Source organism: Capsella rubella, unplaced genomic scaffold (genome assembly GCF_000375325.1).
Source record: "Capsella rubella cultivar Monte Gargano unplaced genomic scaffold, Caprub1_0 scaffold_7, whole genome shotgun sequence".
Lineage (NCBI taxonomy): Eukaryota > Viridiplantae > Streptophyta > Magnoliopsida > Brassicales > Brassicaceae > Capsella > Capsella rubella.
The window spans coordinates 6934436-6951299 of record NW_006238917.1 but is presented as its reverse complement, the minus strand read 5'-3'; the positions used below and the strand labels follow the sequence as shown (position 1 = coordinate 6951299).

Genomic DNA, 16864 nt, shown 5'->3' with positions numbered 1-16864 from the left:
GGTTTTACGTCATAGAGACGACACATAATGTTCATGGCCAATAGTTTTATTTATCATTTTCTTCTAAACCATAAGTCTTAATTATTTGTTTAGTTTATTGGGTCACATGTAAAGCTTATCTTCATCTTGAAGTTATAATAGTCTTTTTATAAGCATGCTAAGATAACTTGAGATTATAAAAACAAAACGAATCTATAAGATTCACACATGTAGGACCTTCTTGTCTCCTTTGCGTATAAAAACTAACCCTTAATTAATTATGTAATTTACATAACACACTGACTGATTCACTATTGACAAAACTAATCTTCTAACAACCATAGGTTATATCATAAAATATGTACACATTATAAAAAAAAATGTTACCCAAGATTTTACCTAACATCCTTCCTCTAGTAACCTATTGGTCCAACATGAAGACCGACCACCAAATTCTTAACTAACTTCCCACCTTTTTTATGTACAACCAAACAATCCCGATATCACAAAAACAACATAACCAAATCCATACCGGTTCACTATCGGCTCCATATACACCAATTCAACCGCGTGGGTTATCAACACACACGATTGAATTGGTCTATATGGACCAGTTAGTTACCTCCGGTTTAAAAGTATGATTTGATCAAACCCAATTGGTATAGATTTCTCATCACTAGACTCCCTAGTGACACCAACACTGTCCCTCCTCCATTGCGTCCTTGCTGATCTTGCAGTTCTTGATGTTGTTCCTTCTCAACCGCTTCTCGGCAGCTAGTCAGGAACGGCTCTTTAACACTTAGATCATTGATCCCAATCTTCTCCCTAATTGATCTGATTATCTCGGGATCTATTAGGTTACCATTTGCATCCGTCACATAGAACACATTCCTCGCTATACCGTCTTTAGTCGATATTTCGGCTCTAGCAATGCTTAATCCGTTCTCCCTCAATACTCGTGTTACTTCCGCTAACAGTCCCGGTCTATCCGCAGTGCATAACTCCAATCTCACTCCCTACATTAAGAGTTATAAACTTGTAAGTCAGCTACTAAACTAAACCAATCAGTTTTAAGTTGTGTGAACCGAACAAGAGTTGTTCATAGTTTCATACCTTAACCGTCCTTCTTTCAATTGCGGCTTGTAAACATTGGATCAAACGTTGTCTCTCCGGTTCTGAACTAACCGGATGTCCATCACTATGCCTTACATAGAACTCCAAAAACGCCGTTTCCCCAACCGTTCGAATCGCAGCGTGGAAAACAATGTAAGCCATATCCGTCAACGTGCAAACAACGTCGAACAAAAGCTTCATCCTATCTTTACACTGCAAGTTCACAACAGAGTAGCCACGTTTCTCAAGATTTTGTACCGAGACGATCGGAGATTTCTCGGAATCAAACTTCTTCTCGTAGTCACGGTCCATAAACATCCTTTGATGCAACCTTCTCTCCATATGAGTGTTACCACCATACGTAACACATGTCCTCGTGCTGTTTTGGTAACCATCGTCTGCTTTTAGCAAGTTGCGTAGTTGTCCTTCTACTCGTTGGATCCGGTCGGAGTCTCCATCGATAGGAGTTCCCGAGTTGCCATCTCTAACATAAATCATTGACGCAATCCTACCGTTATGCGTCCATGCCTTAGCCTCAACAACATCACATTCAAGATCGGCTAGAACAGCGAAAACCTCTGAGAGTAAACCAACTCTGTCTGTTCCGGTTAACTCTAGAGCGGTTAAACCGGTGTACCCTTCGGTTTTACAGTAATGAGACGTCTCGATCGACTGTAAATAATTAAAAAAACGAGTGTTAGCGATATAATATTGTAGTTAAAGAGTGATTAATGAGAAAATTAAAAACTTACCTTTTCAATGTAACGGATTAAGTTCTCGTCGGTTAATTTGTTTCCGTTAAGATCGCTCACATGAAAAACTGAAAGAATAAATAAATACAAAATCAAATAACTGATTTATTATTAATTCCTTAATTTAGTTTATAATTAACGTAAGATTAGGGATTATTTACCATCCATATTCCATTTTCCATCAGAGGAGATGTAAGCTTTTGTAATCCAGAGATTCATATCTGTGAGGAGCTGTACAGATTCGAGCAAGATCCCTGGACTTCTTGCACTATCAATCTTTAAAGAAAAGGAAAAAAAAAAACAAGAAAATTTAATTTAAAAAGATCATTATCAATTAAAAGGAAAAGAAGAGAGGAAGAAAGAAAGAAACAGAGGAAGGGAGTTGCGTGAGGGTAAAAAACCAACCTTGACGACAGTTGAATTAGGGCAAACGCCATTGTCAATTACGACCCTGCAAGTGACCAAAAAGACAGTGACCCTTTTTTAAACTCACTGTTTGTTGTGTATGAATCAAACAACTGAACAATTTTTATATAAGAAAAAAATCTATTGAAATTGTCAATTAAAATTGACTTGTAAAATTACTGTTTATTATACTATTAGATGACGGTAAAGCCAGGATATGACGAAGCCTTCCATACAAATTGGAGAAACTTTTGTATTATTAATTCCAGAAAATTCTTTAAAACCTTAATTGTTTCAGAAAAACTCATCTTATGATGATTAAAAAAATTAATTTCTACGAGGTTAAATATATAACAATCATAGATGAATAAATTAACAAAGAAATCAAGTTTTTGAACGATTTACAAAGAGTAGAAGGAAAAAAAAAACTTGATATTTGGGAACAAGAATCTTTTTATTTTGTGTGTGTTCTTCATAGAAGAAAGAAAAAAGAATCTACAACATCATTTGTTTTGTGATGTTCAGCAGTAGAAGAAAAGAGAAAACAAGATTAAAAGAAATATACAGATGTATACCTGGGCATGTTCATCCGAACAACGAGCTTCTCATATTCATTAGAGCAATCAGATAACTCCATCTTCTTCTTTTTTTATTCTTCTTTAATTCTTCTTCTTGCTCCTTGTTCCAGACAATAATCCTTATAAACTCAGACACAAACACCTTTTAATCTTTCTTCTTCTTCTTTAGATGTTAAGAGAAAACTATCATAAAACCAGAACAATTCATGTGCTTATACAGAGCCTCTCTCTCTCTCTCTCTTCTTTTTTCTCCAGGGGCAGAGTTACTTCCAAGTCTGTCTTTAGAATTTAATAGGATAAGAAATAAAAGGTAATATATATATATAAAAATTAAAATAGAAAAAAGTATATAAAAATTAAAAATATCAAGTAGGCGTTAGGACCGAGCTCTGAGAAAAATACATTAAAAAAAACAAGAAACGCTGACCTGTTCCTGCTGTGGAAAACTCTGGGCTCCCATAGGAAATAAAATCTAAACCATTAGAATTTTCAAAAGGAAAAAAACTAAAAAATCTTCTTATTTAGAAGACTTTCCGTTCTTGTCTCCTGGATTCTTTACCCACCTTCCCTTTTTTTCCCTCTGTCTAACTATTTTATTTCTTAAACAAAAAACTAAAATGACTACACACAAAAAAAAAAGAAAAAAATTATTTACATTTATATATATAAAAAACAATGGTTCGGCCGTACAATGGACAGAACCGAGCACAAAGTGAACACTTTGGTCGGGGGATCCTTCCTACGTGGCATGCATGTCTCACTATGCGAGAGAGAGAGAGTGAGAGAGTTGTAAGATTTTTACGCGCGGGTTTTGTCAACGGTAAATTTAACGACGTTTTTGTAAGTTGAAACAAATATTTTAACGCCGTTAAGAGTTTACGGGATTTGCGTAACAAAAAACAAAACAGCCATTGATGTCTCCCCTGTTCCCGCGGATTAGTCGGTTGTCTTCCCGCCCAACTTTTCACGTTCACACTCAGATATGGTTTTTCGGGTTTACAATCATTTTTTAGTTCACATATAAAAATGTTATTGTTTCAACTTTCAACTTCACTTATGAAATAACAAAACATAAACCAATTTGGTAGCACAATAAAATTTGGTCATCTGATTTTTTTCTTTCAATTCTAGTAAAGTAAGCTTGGAACTGAGAAATTTAGAAGAGAAATATAAGTCTTGTGTAAATTATTATTATCTTTATAATTTGAAAACGCGTTGAAAAAAACTGAAAAAAATGGTGGAAAAATCATGTGAGCACGGTAAGAACGAACTAAGAAGAAACGGCCCTTTAAAGGGAGGTAGTTGAAGGCGCGTCGAAGAAGTTGGACATATGTGTTTAGCTGTGTACCATTCGACATGTGAGCGACTTTGGTCGGCGTGGCTAGTTTCTTTTATTTATTTATCTTGTCACATAATCATATTCATAAAACCCTCACCGTCAAGTTTATACTAGTCATAAATTATCATTCGTAACCGTTGTTCTGTTAATCATTTAATTCTTGTCACCGTTTACTTAATGATTTAGTAACGGAAGATTTAATAATTACTAGGCAATAATAAAGCAAGAAAAAAAAAACTTGATAGTCAAAACAAGTTTGAAAGTGTCGTGAGAAGATATGGAGAAGGTGTTCGAGACTTATTTAGGCTTCGATTGGTAACCATGATTTAGGAAAAAAATGAGAAGGAATGTGACATTCCTCTTCATTCCTCAATTTTTTTACCATTTTCAAGGAATCATTTTTCCACATCATTCCTCTACATTCCTCACAAAATGAGGAACAATAGAACAAAAATGTTCCTCCACAAAATTGATGAGGAACAAATGGAACAAAAAAAAACAAATATTAAAATTCGTTTTTTATTTTAAAATAAATAAAAAATTATTTATTAATAATATTTTAATCTCATAATATAATATTTTTCATATTTTTATCATGTATTGACATTAAAAAATATTTTTGATATGAATTTCATGTTAAAAAATCTTACTATACATTATTTAAAATTTGTATGGATAGTAAAACATATTTAAGAGATGTTTATATCATAAATAACAAATAAAAAATTACTATAATCTATAATAGGTTAATATAAATTATTAATTTTAACATTAAATATTTAAATTCATTCAAAAATATATTTTAAATTTAGTGTCAAATTCATTATATATAAATTATATCTAGTATTATTATTAAAAGTTGATTTATTTAATCAAATATATTATAAAAGATAGTGTTATTGTTTGGTTACCATTTATTATTTTGTTCTTCTCTTCATGTTTTCCTTTCGTTCCTCAAAAGTTGTTTATTCCGTTCCGTATTGTTCTTTTTGTTCTTTTTCCTTTTGTTCCTCTAATGGTTACCAGTAGAATTCTTAAATCGAAACACATGAGTCGTCGTGGTGGCTGCTTGAGTGCTTCTAGCACCGATGTGCGTTTTCTGTCTTTTTGTGGAGTCACGCCTATTCTTGATATTTTTTATACACAATTATGCGTTTTATCTTTTATTTATATTGAATCCAGGATCGGACATGGTTTTTTTTTTTTTGGCGTATGATTATTGTCAAAAACCAAATATGATATTCTAGCGTTTGGTCTAAACTTTAAAACTATTGTACGTACGTAGAAATCGTAAATGGATTTTACAATTAGAAAGAAATCAAGAATAAACATGGATAGTTGTTATTTGATAATCTGGTTCTTGAGATACACACACACACAAAAATCCGCAATCGTCGCAGTAAGTGGTGCAAAAGTGGGAAGCACTTAGTTATGTGGAATTTGATATTTATAGTGTCAGATCTGAGCCGTCGATCACGGTCGAGTTATAGATTCTTTGTTTTTTTTAAAAAAAATCTTAAAAGAATCAGAGGACAGATAGAGAGGATTAGGATTTGGTCAAAAGACAGAAACATGTGGTCTCACACTGCATGCAACTGTTCTCAATGGTCAGACTCAGTATAGCAGGAATAACGAATAAAATAATATGCTAACATTTTGTTTCATATTTTTTTATACTTCCATTCGCATTTGATACTACTGAGTAAATGACTAATGAGCGAGATAATTTATTTAGAATGTAATAAGAGTCGGGAATTAAGAATGTACTGCGGAGAGTATAGAGATTAGAAAAATAGTAATTGTCAAAGACATTTGGAAGAGAAGAGTGTGGCGTGGGACTATTATTTGGCTTGTAAGTTCAGACTTTTGAACCGGCCAATTTCTTATATCATTTCACTTTTCTTAATATTTGACTCACACTATTATAAAGATTGTGACATCTTCTAATCACTTTTTAACAATTTAATACGTATATATTCGTTTTTAAGACTTGTATTACACACTACAGCTGTAGCCAACATTTTTCAAAAAATATTTATAGAATGTTCTTCAGACAAGATGATTTTATATGATTTTGAAATTGAACCTTACATTAGTTTCGATGATTACAGCGACAACTAACTGCCTGATCATGATCATATACCAAGATTAGGAGTATTGTTGTTGTATTTTTATTCAAAGTATTTTAAATTGTTCGAAAATTTAAGATAGGTAAAAAAAAAAAAAAAAAAATAGATAGGTACAACAACTACATTTTCACCTTTTTCTTATATGTTACGCTAAAGTTACTACTTAGTAAAATAATAACGCAAGAGAAATAAATATGTGTTAAGTACATAAGGAACATCACAAGCACATATGAACGATGCATCACATGGGATATTAAACCACTTCATCATCCTCTTGCCGGATATACCAAAATCTGCAAGTCGATCTCATTCATTTCCTCATGTATAACTAAAAATGGTAGTATATTTTCAGTTATATGTATCGCATACATATCAAAAGTTTTATATGCTGTATAAAAATTTCGTTTATAATGTCTATTAGCAAAAGTTAAACTCCAATAATAGAAATTTGAAACAATGCGATATATAGATTCCAAGAAAATGTAATATGTAATTCGAGCTACCTAAATTCAAGAAAAGTTCATATTGTAACAAGAAAGAGTCTAAAAACTCTAAAACCGGCTTTTGAGATATCGGCACAATCGCCTCTTAAACAAATAAAACTCAACGCTATAAACAATTAATAAACGTTGACAAAAACATAACATAAAATAACTCCGAACAACTCGAGTGCGTGTCTCTCTATCCATCGATCTATAAACGTGGTCGTACGTTCAAGACTTAGTTAATTATTTCACTACTAATTATAATAAACATCGAAACAAAAACCTAAGATTAATGTTAAGCATTATTAGCCCTAAAGTCGAGATTGTGATTGAGTGCCCCACACTTCTCCTCGGATATGTGTTTCCGATTCACATGGCACTCACAAGACACAATCAATGTCTTCAGCTTCTTTGTCTACCGAAACAACCAAGAACCATAATATTGGTTGTACTCCAATAACTTTGCTGTATTTTGGTGAAGATATTTATTTTCGTTTGGTATATGTCATTCTTTATTTCAATGAACAAATTAAAAAATAATAAAATTACTCGATGGAAGAAGCTACAAGTACTGTACAATTTCGTTTAGTTCATTTTTGACCAAGATATTATTAGTTCTAAAGTTAGATATAAATATAAAAAAAGTTAGATATGAATTCAAAAAAAATTCAAACTTTTGCAATATGGATCCAGATATTGATACAATAAAATATGAAAAATGATAGACTTATCTTATCTTTGTTTTTTGATAAGTTAATATATACACTACATTTTTTTGGTGGAGCTAGATTTTTTTCTTTGTGGGAAGAAGATAATATTAACATAAAAATAAAATACGTCAAATACTGTATTTAATATCTTTAAAAAAAACATTACTAATTTATAACGGGAGCCCACTGAGCCTTTTCTGACTTTTCTGTAAAAATATTAAATGGGCCGACAAATTATTTATAACGGAAGCCCACTAAGCGTATCTGAGCAGAAGAGAGTCAACTGCTTTTAAACGACGTCGTTTTATTGTTCTTCCTCCTCGGAGTCGGAGATGTGTCATCTTCTTCTTGGGGAATTCTCCAATCACCCCAAATACTGTCTCTCAATTCCTTAGCCTTAACAGCACCAGAAGATATAATGCGATACGGATCCGATCCTTTCTGGTATCGTTAATCCAGCTCAAATCATCGTGTAGGTTTTCGTGATCTTAGTTAATTTTGATAGCTTCTTCTTCTTTTGATCTTTATCCAGGAATCGTACAGGTGTTAGTTTCTGATTTCGAAATTTCCTCAATAAAGCCTGTCTCTTCAGATTATATGATGGATTGGGAATTTCAAAGTAGTGAGTGAGTGAGTGAGAATTTGGTTGATCAGAGTGGAATATAATCACTTATTATGCATTTATTATGCATTACAGGGTAGGTGTGTGTGTGTGTGAAGAATGAAGATGCCTCAAGGGTTTGGGCGTTTTGTTTCTGTTTCTGGTCTGTCATATCAAAATCAAAGAACTAAATCCAGGTTTGTTTGTTTGTCTCCACTTGAGCTAACTTAGTCTTTATAGCTGAATCTTGTCTTTTTAGTAAATTGAATCAATGTTGGACAAGTTCGTGTAAAGGTTTGGTTCCCAAGTTCACTTTTCAGCTGTAAAAGAGAGTTCTTTATCTGGGAAAGCAATAGCAGTTAGATTAGTGGTTCATTGTCAAAAGCCCGTCTAGCTCAGTTGGTAGAGCGCAAGGCTCTTAACCTTGTGGTCGTGGGTTCGAGCCCCACGGTGGGCGTTTCTCTTTTTCTTATTACTCTAGTTTTTAGGCCTCTCTCTCTCAAATCAGTATAGCTTTGATTTACTTTCATGTTGCATCCAACAATATAGTTGAAAAGCTTTGAATTTGATATTAGGATAATAAATTTGATTCAAAATGACCACACAACTTCCCTAAAAAAAGCTTACTTACCTAGATTTTTGTTGGTTTTGCTCAAACAGAAGACATTTACTTTTCATAGCCAATAGATACCTTCTCTACTTCCTTTCTCATTTGCTTTGTCCACTTTAAAGCTAACCTAAGCTCACTAGGCATATCTATCTATCCCTGAACACGTTAAGATACTTTTTTAGGTTTCGTTTGAGATCCTATCATGTTCTCAACCTTGTGAAGTTCTTTCTTCCTATGTGTTACAGGTCAGCGTCTTTCTCCCAATCTATCCTTACAATAAAGTTGTGAGTGAGAATTTGGTTGGTCAAAGTGATATTCCCTATATATAATAACTTATGCATTACAGGGTAGGTGTGTGTGAATCTGCATCAAGGGTCTGTCTTCATTCTTTTACTTAAGCTAACTTAGTCTGTATATAGCTGAATCCTATCTTTTGGTAAACTGAATCAATGTTGGACAAGTTATGTTTTACTGAGAATCCATTTCTTTGATTTTCAAGTTTTTAAGAAAGTATCTTTAGATTTCAGCTGTAAAAGAGAGTTCTTTATATGGGAAAGCAATGAGAGCTAGATTAGTCAAGTAAATAAGAGTATTTGAAATTTACAGTGGTTTACTGTCAAAAGCCCGTCTAGCTCAGTTGGTAGAGCGCAAGGCTCTTAACCTTGTGGTCGTGGGTTCGAGCCCCACGGTGGGCGTTTCTCTTTTACTTTTTACTCTACTTTTTAGGTCTCTTTCTCAAATCATTATACAGCTTTTATTTACTTTCATGTTGCAACGAAACATATAGTTGAAAAGCTTTGAATTCATATAAGAAAAAAACAAATTTGATTCAAAATGGCTGACTTACCAAGATCCTTGTTGAGTTTAGTCAAACACAAGACATTTCCTTCACAAGTAATCTACCTCCATTGTTGTGTCCACTCTAAGGCTTACTTATAGCTCACTAAGCTTATCTTTCTACCTCTTTAACACATTTAAGATACCTTCTTCAAGTTTAATTTGAGATGTTATCATGTTCTGAACCTTGTGAAGTTCTTTCTTCCTCTGTGTTACAGGTCAGGATCTGTGCTTTCCCAGCTTCTTTCTCCCAATCTATCCTTGCAATAAAGATGAGCAATATTGAGAAACATACAGAGATTCCAACTAAAAACCCAATCAAGAACCCTTCAAGCCCTCTTTTAGCCTTGAACGCCAAAGTTGCCCCCAACGGCAAAGCCAAGAGATAGAATCCGCCAAGATTCGCGTACATTCCTAGCGACGGCTTTGCTGTTCCGCGAACAATCTCTCCACAAACTACTAATGGGAAGTTTATAACTTCTATAACTGCCATTATCAGCATCATCTTTTTTACACCGTTTAAGACTATTTGGTCATGGTGAGTATACAGAGACCCCCAAACTCCTCTACATGCTATCATCACTAACGCCCCAATGCAGCCTGAGATAACACCCACAATGAGTGTAGTGTAAGCTGCTCTATAAGCTCCTTTGGGATTATTTGCGCCAAGCTCATTGGACACTCGTGTTGCCACACAGGTACCCAACGATAGCATCACAGCGTAAAGCAAGTAGTCGAAATTAAGAACTATGATCAAGATTGATACGGCTTGCACTGGGTTTGGTAACCTCCCAGTTAAAAGGACCAAGATCTCGTAGCACCACCACTCAAGGCACACAGTGAGACAACATGGTCCACTAAGCTTGATCAGTGTGAGCCAGTCTTGAGCAGATTGGTCAAACCAACCACCTTCTTTCCATTTGTTCTCTTTGGATCGTTCTGCGACTATCACGTATCCCGTTAGAAGAATCACAACGATGAAATCGGTTATCCAAACCGCCATTGCAACTCCTTCAATTCCTTTTGCTTTAGAGAAGACTATGTTGATGGGGATATGCAGAGAAGTGGCTGCAGCTGTTGTGAACATGATGGGGAGAGTAACACCTTGTGAGCTTAAATAAGCCTTAAGAGGACAAAGCAAAGAGATAATTGGCAACTCAGGAAGGAGGTAAAGAAGATATCTCTTGGCTATGAAGGAAATGTCTTCTCTTTGACCAAAACCAATAAGGATCTTGTGAACATTGAGCCACAAGAAAGAAATTGGTACCGAAATCAAGAGTAGCAAGAGCACTGCCATGAGGAGTGTTTTGTGGAGAAGCTTAAAGTTCTTGGCTCCAAAAGCTTGGCCACAAATAGGCTCCATTGCAGCAGAGATCCCATACAATACAGCAAAGCCAGTAACGTTAGCAAAGGAAAACCCTAAAGAACCTCCGGCTAGGTTAAGCTCACCTTGACGGCCAAGAAACACAGATGTGGTGGTCATCTTACCGAACCACATCAAGTTCATAGCCACCAATGGCAAACCAATCCTCATTTGCAGCTTCAGCTCATGAACAATGCTCTGCATCAAGGTCTTTGAACAAATCCCTTCAGAGACTTCTAGATCGAAAGGCTCTGACTTTGGTGTTTCTGACATTCTTGTTCCTTGAAAAAATGAATAATATGGGAAATAATTTTTAAAGAGGTTTCAGCCTGTTGTTTGTTTTGTTGATGAAGTATGAAATTTGTTTTGTGTAGGTGGGCAATGGTTTTGTTGTTTGCGTGGAGGATTTTATAAAAGCTGATGGATCAAAAGCATGAGTTGCGTGAGAGAGTGATGAGCTCAATATAATCTAAACATGTTGTTGCAAATTTCTCGAGGAAGCTTTTGTAACGGCCAATAGGAGTGAGCAGAGGTTGAACAAGTTGGTGGGTTTTCCTATACATGACCCTTAAGTGCATTGGTGATGATGAATCCATTTCACTAGTCCCATTCCCACTTTTCAATCATATTTGTTCTTAATATCAAATTGTGCAATTAGAAAAAGAGTTTTTATTTTCTTCCCTTGATTCATTTCTATCTTCTTTTTTTTTGCCAACAACAAACGAAACGATTGACTTTATTCATTTCTATCTTCTTATATACATATTTTAAGGTTAATGAATAAACTCTTCATATAAAATAAAGATTAGTGTCTGTCGTCTTCATAGTTAAAGAAATATTTTTTGTTTGGATCATTTTAATAACTTGAACTAGTACGTGAAAGCAAACAATAAAGTTTCATGTAAGAAGATTTTGATATTTGCCAAATGTAGTCTTACTTGTGTGGATGGTGTTCTTTCTTTTTTCGACGAGAATCGAGTCTAAAGAGTTTTCCATTACATCAACAGTTCAATGGAACTTTAATCACCTTTTTTTTTTTTTTTCTTCTTTTCCTTTCATCTAAAAGTTGTGTTTTCAGAAAAAAAAAAAAATATATATATATATATATATTTCCTCTATATATACATTAATTTCAATTTGTAAACTTAGTCACTTATCAACGTAAACGAAATCAAAATCTTAAACCACCACGCAATTATATATTCATGATCAAAATGAACCTTTGTGTACAATAATACATTGACAGTTGGTGAATATAATCAGAATTTGTCTCACTGATAGAAATAGAAACTAGTATAAAAATTTAAAGAACCGCACGAAACTGAGAAAATAATAGTTGAACATACAAATAACAAAGACAAAAATATGTGTTTGAAGAAGATAAGTGACCTTGGCTTTATATTTTTTTTTCCAAAAAAGGCAACAAATAATTGCACAAGGCATCAGTTTTCAATTAAAAAATATATATATATATATATATTATGAATCAAGAATACCAACTTTTTTCTTCTTTTTTTTATATTGGATGATTGGATATTAACTTTTTTATTTTGTTGCCTCTTAAAAAAGGTTTTTGAATAAGAAGAGGATCTTCAATTCAAGTAGCACAAAAACAGAGGATACGATTGGTTTATTATTATATGAAATGACGAAGATTATCATTGTTTTCGGGAATCAGTGATAAACAAAACCATAAGAAAGAAAAAAAAAACAAAAACAAAATTAGGCCAATCTATTACGAAATGGTAGTAAAGTGCAGCTTTCATTTTATGCGAATCACTTTAGTTATACAGTTAAACTAGGTCCGGACCCGCGCTACAGCGCGGAGGAAAAGTGTCGGTTTTTGTTATTTTGTGTATCAGAATTTTGTTATTGAATCCGCGCTATAGGGTGGCGGAGAGTTATCGAGCTATTATTAATATAGGTTTATTATCGGATCCGCGCTATAGCGCGGGGGAATGATTTTGGGTTTTTATTTAACGTGTTATATAGTATTTGTTATTATTTTGTTTATTTGGTGTCAAATTTTTGGCAAAGTGTATTAAAATAACCTAGAGTTGAATAAAAATTGATTAATTAGTATATGGATTTTTTTAATAATTAGGATCTATGGTTACATTTATGTATTAATGTTTTTCCTTATAAATTCGAAAAATAATTTAGAAACTATATTAAAATGGCGTTAAAATGGTGTTATATAGTCGGTAAAGCAAAGTTTTTTTTTGTCATCTTTAAAATGGTGTTAGATTTTGCTATATATACACTTAATTTTAAAATAGTAAATACGTTTTTTTTTTACTTTTTATATAGCAATCTCTTTTTTGGTTATATATATATATTTTTAAAATCTTCATATATTTAGGTAAATAAATGTTCACACATAGATTTTTTATACACCACCCTATTTTTAACGAATATGTAATTTTATTATTTGAATCATGCATATTCTATTTAAAATTTTACATATTTCAAAAATTCATATTCTATATTTAAATAACTAAATCGTAACTATTAAGATTTTATAGTTATGATATTTAATAAAATTTTGAATCGATTAAAAATAAAATCACAAGATTGTGGTATAATTTACATATTTAAATATTTTTCTAAAGATTGAGATCTATTTTAGGTAAATTTTACCATAATTCCTTAAAATAAGCTGTCTTTTTCTTAGTGCAATAATGGCAAGTATCCGATTGAAAATTTAACCCGGAATTCTTTAAAAAAACCGACCCAAATCTCTTGTGTACTTCTCTTTTACTATAGTAGGGATTATTTAACAGAAATGATCAAAACTAAATAGCTAACGATACGATGACTAATTAAAGAAACAAAAAGTATGTGAAAAATGGAATGTGGTACCAGGATCTTGAGAATTTGCATCCAACAACAATATATATTCTTACATCGAATTAGAGATAAGAAATGAATAAAAGTAATGAATTTTTGGATACGTTAATATTATTATTCGTTTATACTTTATACCGTAAGTCTTCAAGTCATTTGATTATATTATCGACAAACTATTCCATTTGGACAATGATGGCCCATCTTTTTTTAATCTTGGCGACCCAACCCATCAAAGATTAGGCAACAAAACATGTAAATATTGTAAATCATTAGTGTTTTAGAACTTGTAGCTTTAAATATTTTTAGTAATTTACATGTTTTGTTTCCTAACCTTCAATGGACGTTAAAATTATGGACGGTTAACTTGGATGATTCACGAATCATGTCACTGTTTGTCATCTTAATCATTCCGACAGGACATACAAATATTTGTTTATGAAATAGTATATGTTTTGTGTTAGAGAATTGTTTGTCACTGCTGCTTCGCGAGAACGAACACGGTTAAAAATTTATCATGGTCTTACGTATTAAGCATTGTCAAAAATCGTTGGAGAACGATAGAACTTAGAAGGAATCTTTTGTTGACATACAACTATATTAGCTTAGCCCATCATTATTAGGTTAACATTGTTTTTTTCTTTCTCTCCAGCCAGAGAGAGTTAATAAAATATATCTTCGGACAACTGCCATATCTGGGAAAGCAAAAACTTGATTAGAAAAACTCTTATGTCTTCGTATGTATATTTTAGTTTATCTTGCGGTTAAGCCATTATAGTAATACTCGATCTTAAGATAGGTATATTTAACTAATGTTTGGCAGAACTAAGACAAGCTGTTCGGAAACATTCTGGTCAGCCAATAGCAAAAGAGTGATTAACTATTGTTCAATATTTATTTTATGAAAAGATTAAAATTTGACCCTTAACGAGCTCCTGAATAGTTGGACGATTAACTTATTGCATATATATACTGTTTAAATTCATAATGCAAGATTCCATCTCAGACAATGTTCAACATTTAGTTATAATGAGTGTTTTTTCTATATCCTAAAAACAAGATTGAATCCAAATAAAACATCTATCTAGAGATTAATACATATTCATATGTATAGATTAATAACTGAACTAGGTCAAACTAATCTACGCTCAAAGTTATGGATATTTTCATATGTTAGTGGTGAACCCATGTTTATAAACTGATCAGTGTGATTACTCTATATCAATGTATGTATGTACATGTGAAATCATGACTTAATGAGATTCATAATGGAAAGAAGTCCTTAAATCATGTGAGGTTTCTTTAATAAGCTTTTATAGTTTTGTCGTTAGCTTAATTTGTCTCCAATTATGCCGTCTTAATAGCCTTCAAAGCACCCACTTAATCATTAATTAACCCACATGCCTCCCCTCGTCCCAAGTTTGACACTAGCTAGCCTTCTACTCTCTTTCTATCTCAAATACACAATCACAAACAGAAGAAAAACTGAAAAGAACCATATATTTGATTCTTATCTTTGACAAACAAAAAAAAAGAAGTAGCTAATTTATATATAAACGGCTTATACACTAGAATTTACTTAGAAATTAGTATATAACATCCACTTGAGGTCAAAAAGAGTTAGAAAAAAATTCATATATTTCAACATTTCATAAACAAACATGCACTAATTGTTTTATGTAATGTGGTGGTGGGGGGAGGAGGGGGACCATTAATTGGGTTCGTGAGAATAAAAGCAGAAGCACGACAAGCTTTGACGCAAATTAGGTGTCTTCCACGTGTATACTTTTACATTTTAGATTTACTACTACTACTAGTTAATTAGCTAAATTATTTACCAACTTTGACCTAATTAATTAGTTTATCAGTTACTACAATATGTAAATCATAATTTTGAATTAGTTGACCCCAAAAAATTTTACTATAATGAGAAAACCATAAATCTTGGTATGAGAAACCCATAACTCTTGTAACAATTCATAGCAATAATACAGCTAGGCAAAGCATCTATCTATATATACAGAGTATGACGTCAATATATATTTAACAGTATTAATGTCTCGATTACTTAATGTTATAGTACTAAAGTAATGAAACCCAAAATATAATTTTAATTAACCAATCAACTAATTATCCGTAGAATTCGGGATTGAGAGCAAGCTGTCCTTTTCTCTTTTTAAGAGCTCGTGAACTCGAGAAAACTTTGCTTTGCTAAGTTTCATGCTTTTGATATTTTTAACATAGAAATAAGCAGGTTGGTCTCATTTTCCAACAATTTTATTGATTTTTGTAATATGATCAATAATTACTAACTAACCAACTAATTATTGGAAAAATGCAAAATAAATACTATACTACTAATTAAACACTTCTTTGAACACATTCTATTATTCTAGCTTGATGGTTCATACGCACAATGGTTAGCTTAGTTTTTATTTATTTAGGAGTATATATATCATTTATTGTACACGACTAGAAAAGTTAGAACAAAGCATCAATATTATATTTTTGTCATTTGGTACACGTTCACATTTTTATTATAGCAAAATCTGCAATATATAGATTTACATTAGGTTTCATGTTTTCCGTCTTAAGTTTAATCAACAGAAAAGTCAGCGACTATTTATAGTTTAGTAGGAGTACTATTTTTGTTTTTTCACATCAATAGTTTAAGAGAGGAGACTGGTGAGTAGGTTCTTTTATAAAAACAAAGTAATCCCATAAACCCAATATATAAACTGTCAAACCAAAATTCACGTGACTAAATGGTTCATAACGCAAATATTTTTTTTATTTTTTTTCATAACGCAAAATTTACACCCTAGATTAATCAAGTATGGAGAACTATAACAAATTTAAACCCTTAAGCCTTATGGAGAATACCAATATGCCACCATCCATACGTAGATAAAACCATGCTTATTGGTTGGAACAGATCGGAAAATTGTATCGAAGTAAAGAAAAATAAAAGGAGTGTGGAGGAGAAGGGCACGTGGAGAGAGGGGGTGAAGATCATGAGGAGAGCCGACAAAGGGCATCTCTTTAACACATCGGAGTTTGTGTTTTTTCTCTCCCAACAGTTCATGCGATGCCCTCTCCCTCCCTCTCTTATCTTC

General features: G+C 32.7%; 2 protein-coding genes, 1 long non-coding RNA gene and 2 other non-coding genes across 5 annotated transcripts; 3 read left to right on the top strand and 2 right to left on the bottom strand.

The window, feature by feature from the left end:
- Positions 1 to 234: 234 nt before the first annotated feature.
- LOC17880907 (ACT domain-containing protein ACR7) lies at positions 235 to 3187 on the bottom strand. Its single transcript, XM_006282539.2, has 6 exons — positions 2825 to 3187; positions 2250 to 2295; positions 2006 to 2120; positions 1845 to 1912; positions 1093 to 1764; positions 235 to 995 (listed from the first exon to the last, which is right to left on the bottom strand). The coding sequence occupies exons 1-6, from the start codon at positions 2884 to 2886 to the stop codon at positions 609 to 611; spliced, it is 1350 nt and encodes a 449-aa protein (XP_006282601.1). The 5' UTR covers positions 2887 to 3187; the 3' UTR covers positions 235 to 608.
- A 4634-nt stretch (positions 3188 to 7821) lies between these two features.
- On the top strand, positions 7822 to 11587 carry LOC111829738. Its single transcript, XR_002833096.1, has 3 exons — positions 7822 to 7962; positions 8188 to 8288; positions 11276 to 11587. It is a non-coding gene; the product is annotated as an uncharacterized LOC111829738 (long non-coding RNA).
- On the top strand, positions 8476 to 8548 carry TRNAK-CUU. Its single transcript has one exon. It is a non-coding gene; the product is annotated as a tRNA-Lys (tRNA).
- TRNAK-CUU lies at positions 9324 to 9396 on the top strand. Its single transcript has one exon. It is a non-coding gene; the product is annotated as a tRNA-Lys (tRNA).
- On the bottom strand, positions 9433 to 11266 carry LOC17880764 (protein DETOXIFICATION 56). The gene has a single exon (XM_006283549.2). The coding sequence runs from the start codon at positions 11172 to 11174 to the stop codon at positions 9696 to 9698; it is 1479 nt and encodes a 492-aa protein (XP_006283611.1). The 5' UTR covers positions 11175 to 11266; the 3' UTR covers positions 9433 to 9695.
- Positions 11588 to 16864: the final 5277 nt, after the last annotated feature.

Bases quoted from the DNA above. Each gene is read 5' to 3' on its own strand.
- LOC17880907 (XM_006282539.2), bottom strand. From the start codon at position 2,886: ATGGAGTTATCTGATTGCTCTAATGAATATGAGAAGCTCGTTGTTCGG. The intron at 2,121-2,249 runs GTTGGTTTTTTA...TTTTCTTTAAAG, and splicing joins CTAATTCAACTGTCGTCAAG to ATTGATAGTGCAAGAAGTCC. The intron at 1,913-2,005 runs GTAAATAATCCC...TTATTCTTTCAG, and splicing joins TGGAAAATGGAATATGGATG to TTTTTCATGTGAGCGATCTT.
- LOC17880764 (XM_006283549.2), bottom strand. From the start codon at position 11,174: ATGTCAGAAACACCAAAGTCAGAGCCTTTCGATCTAGAAGTCTCTGAA.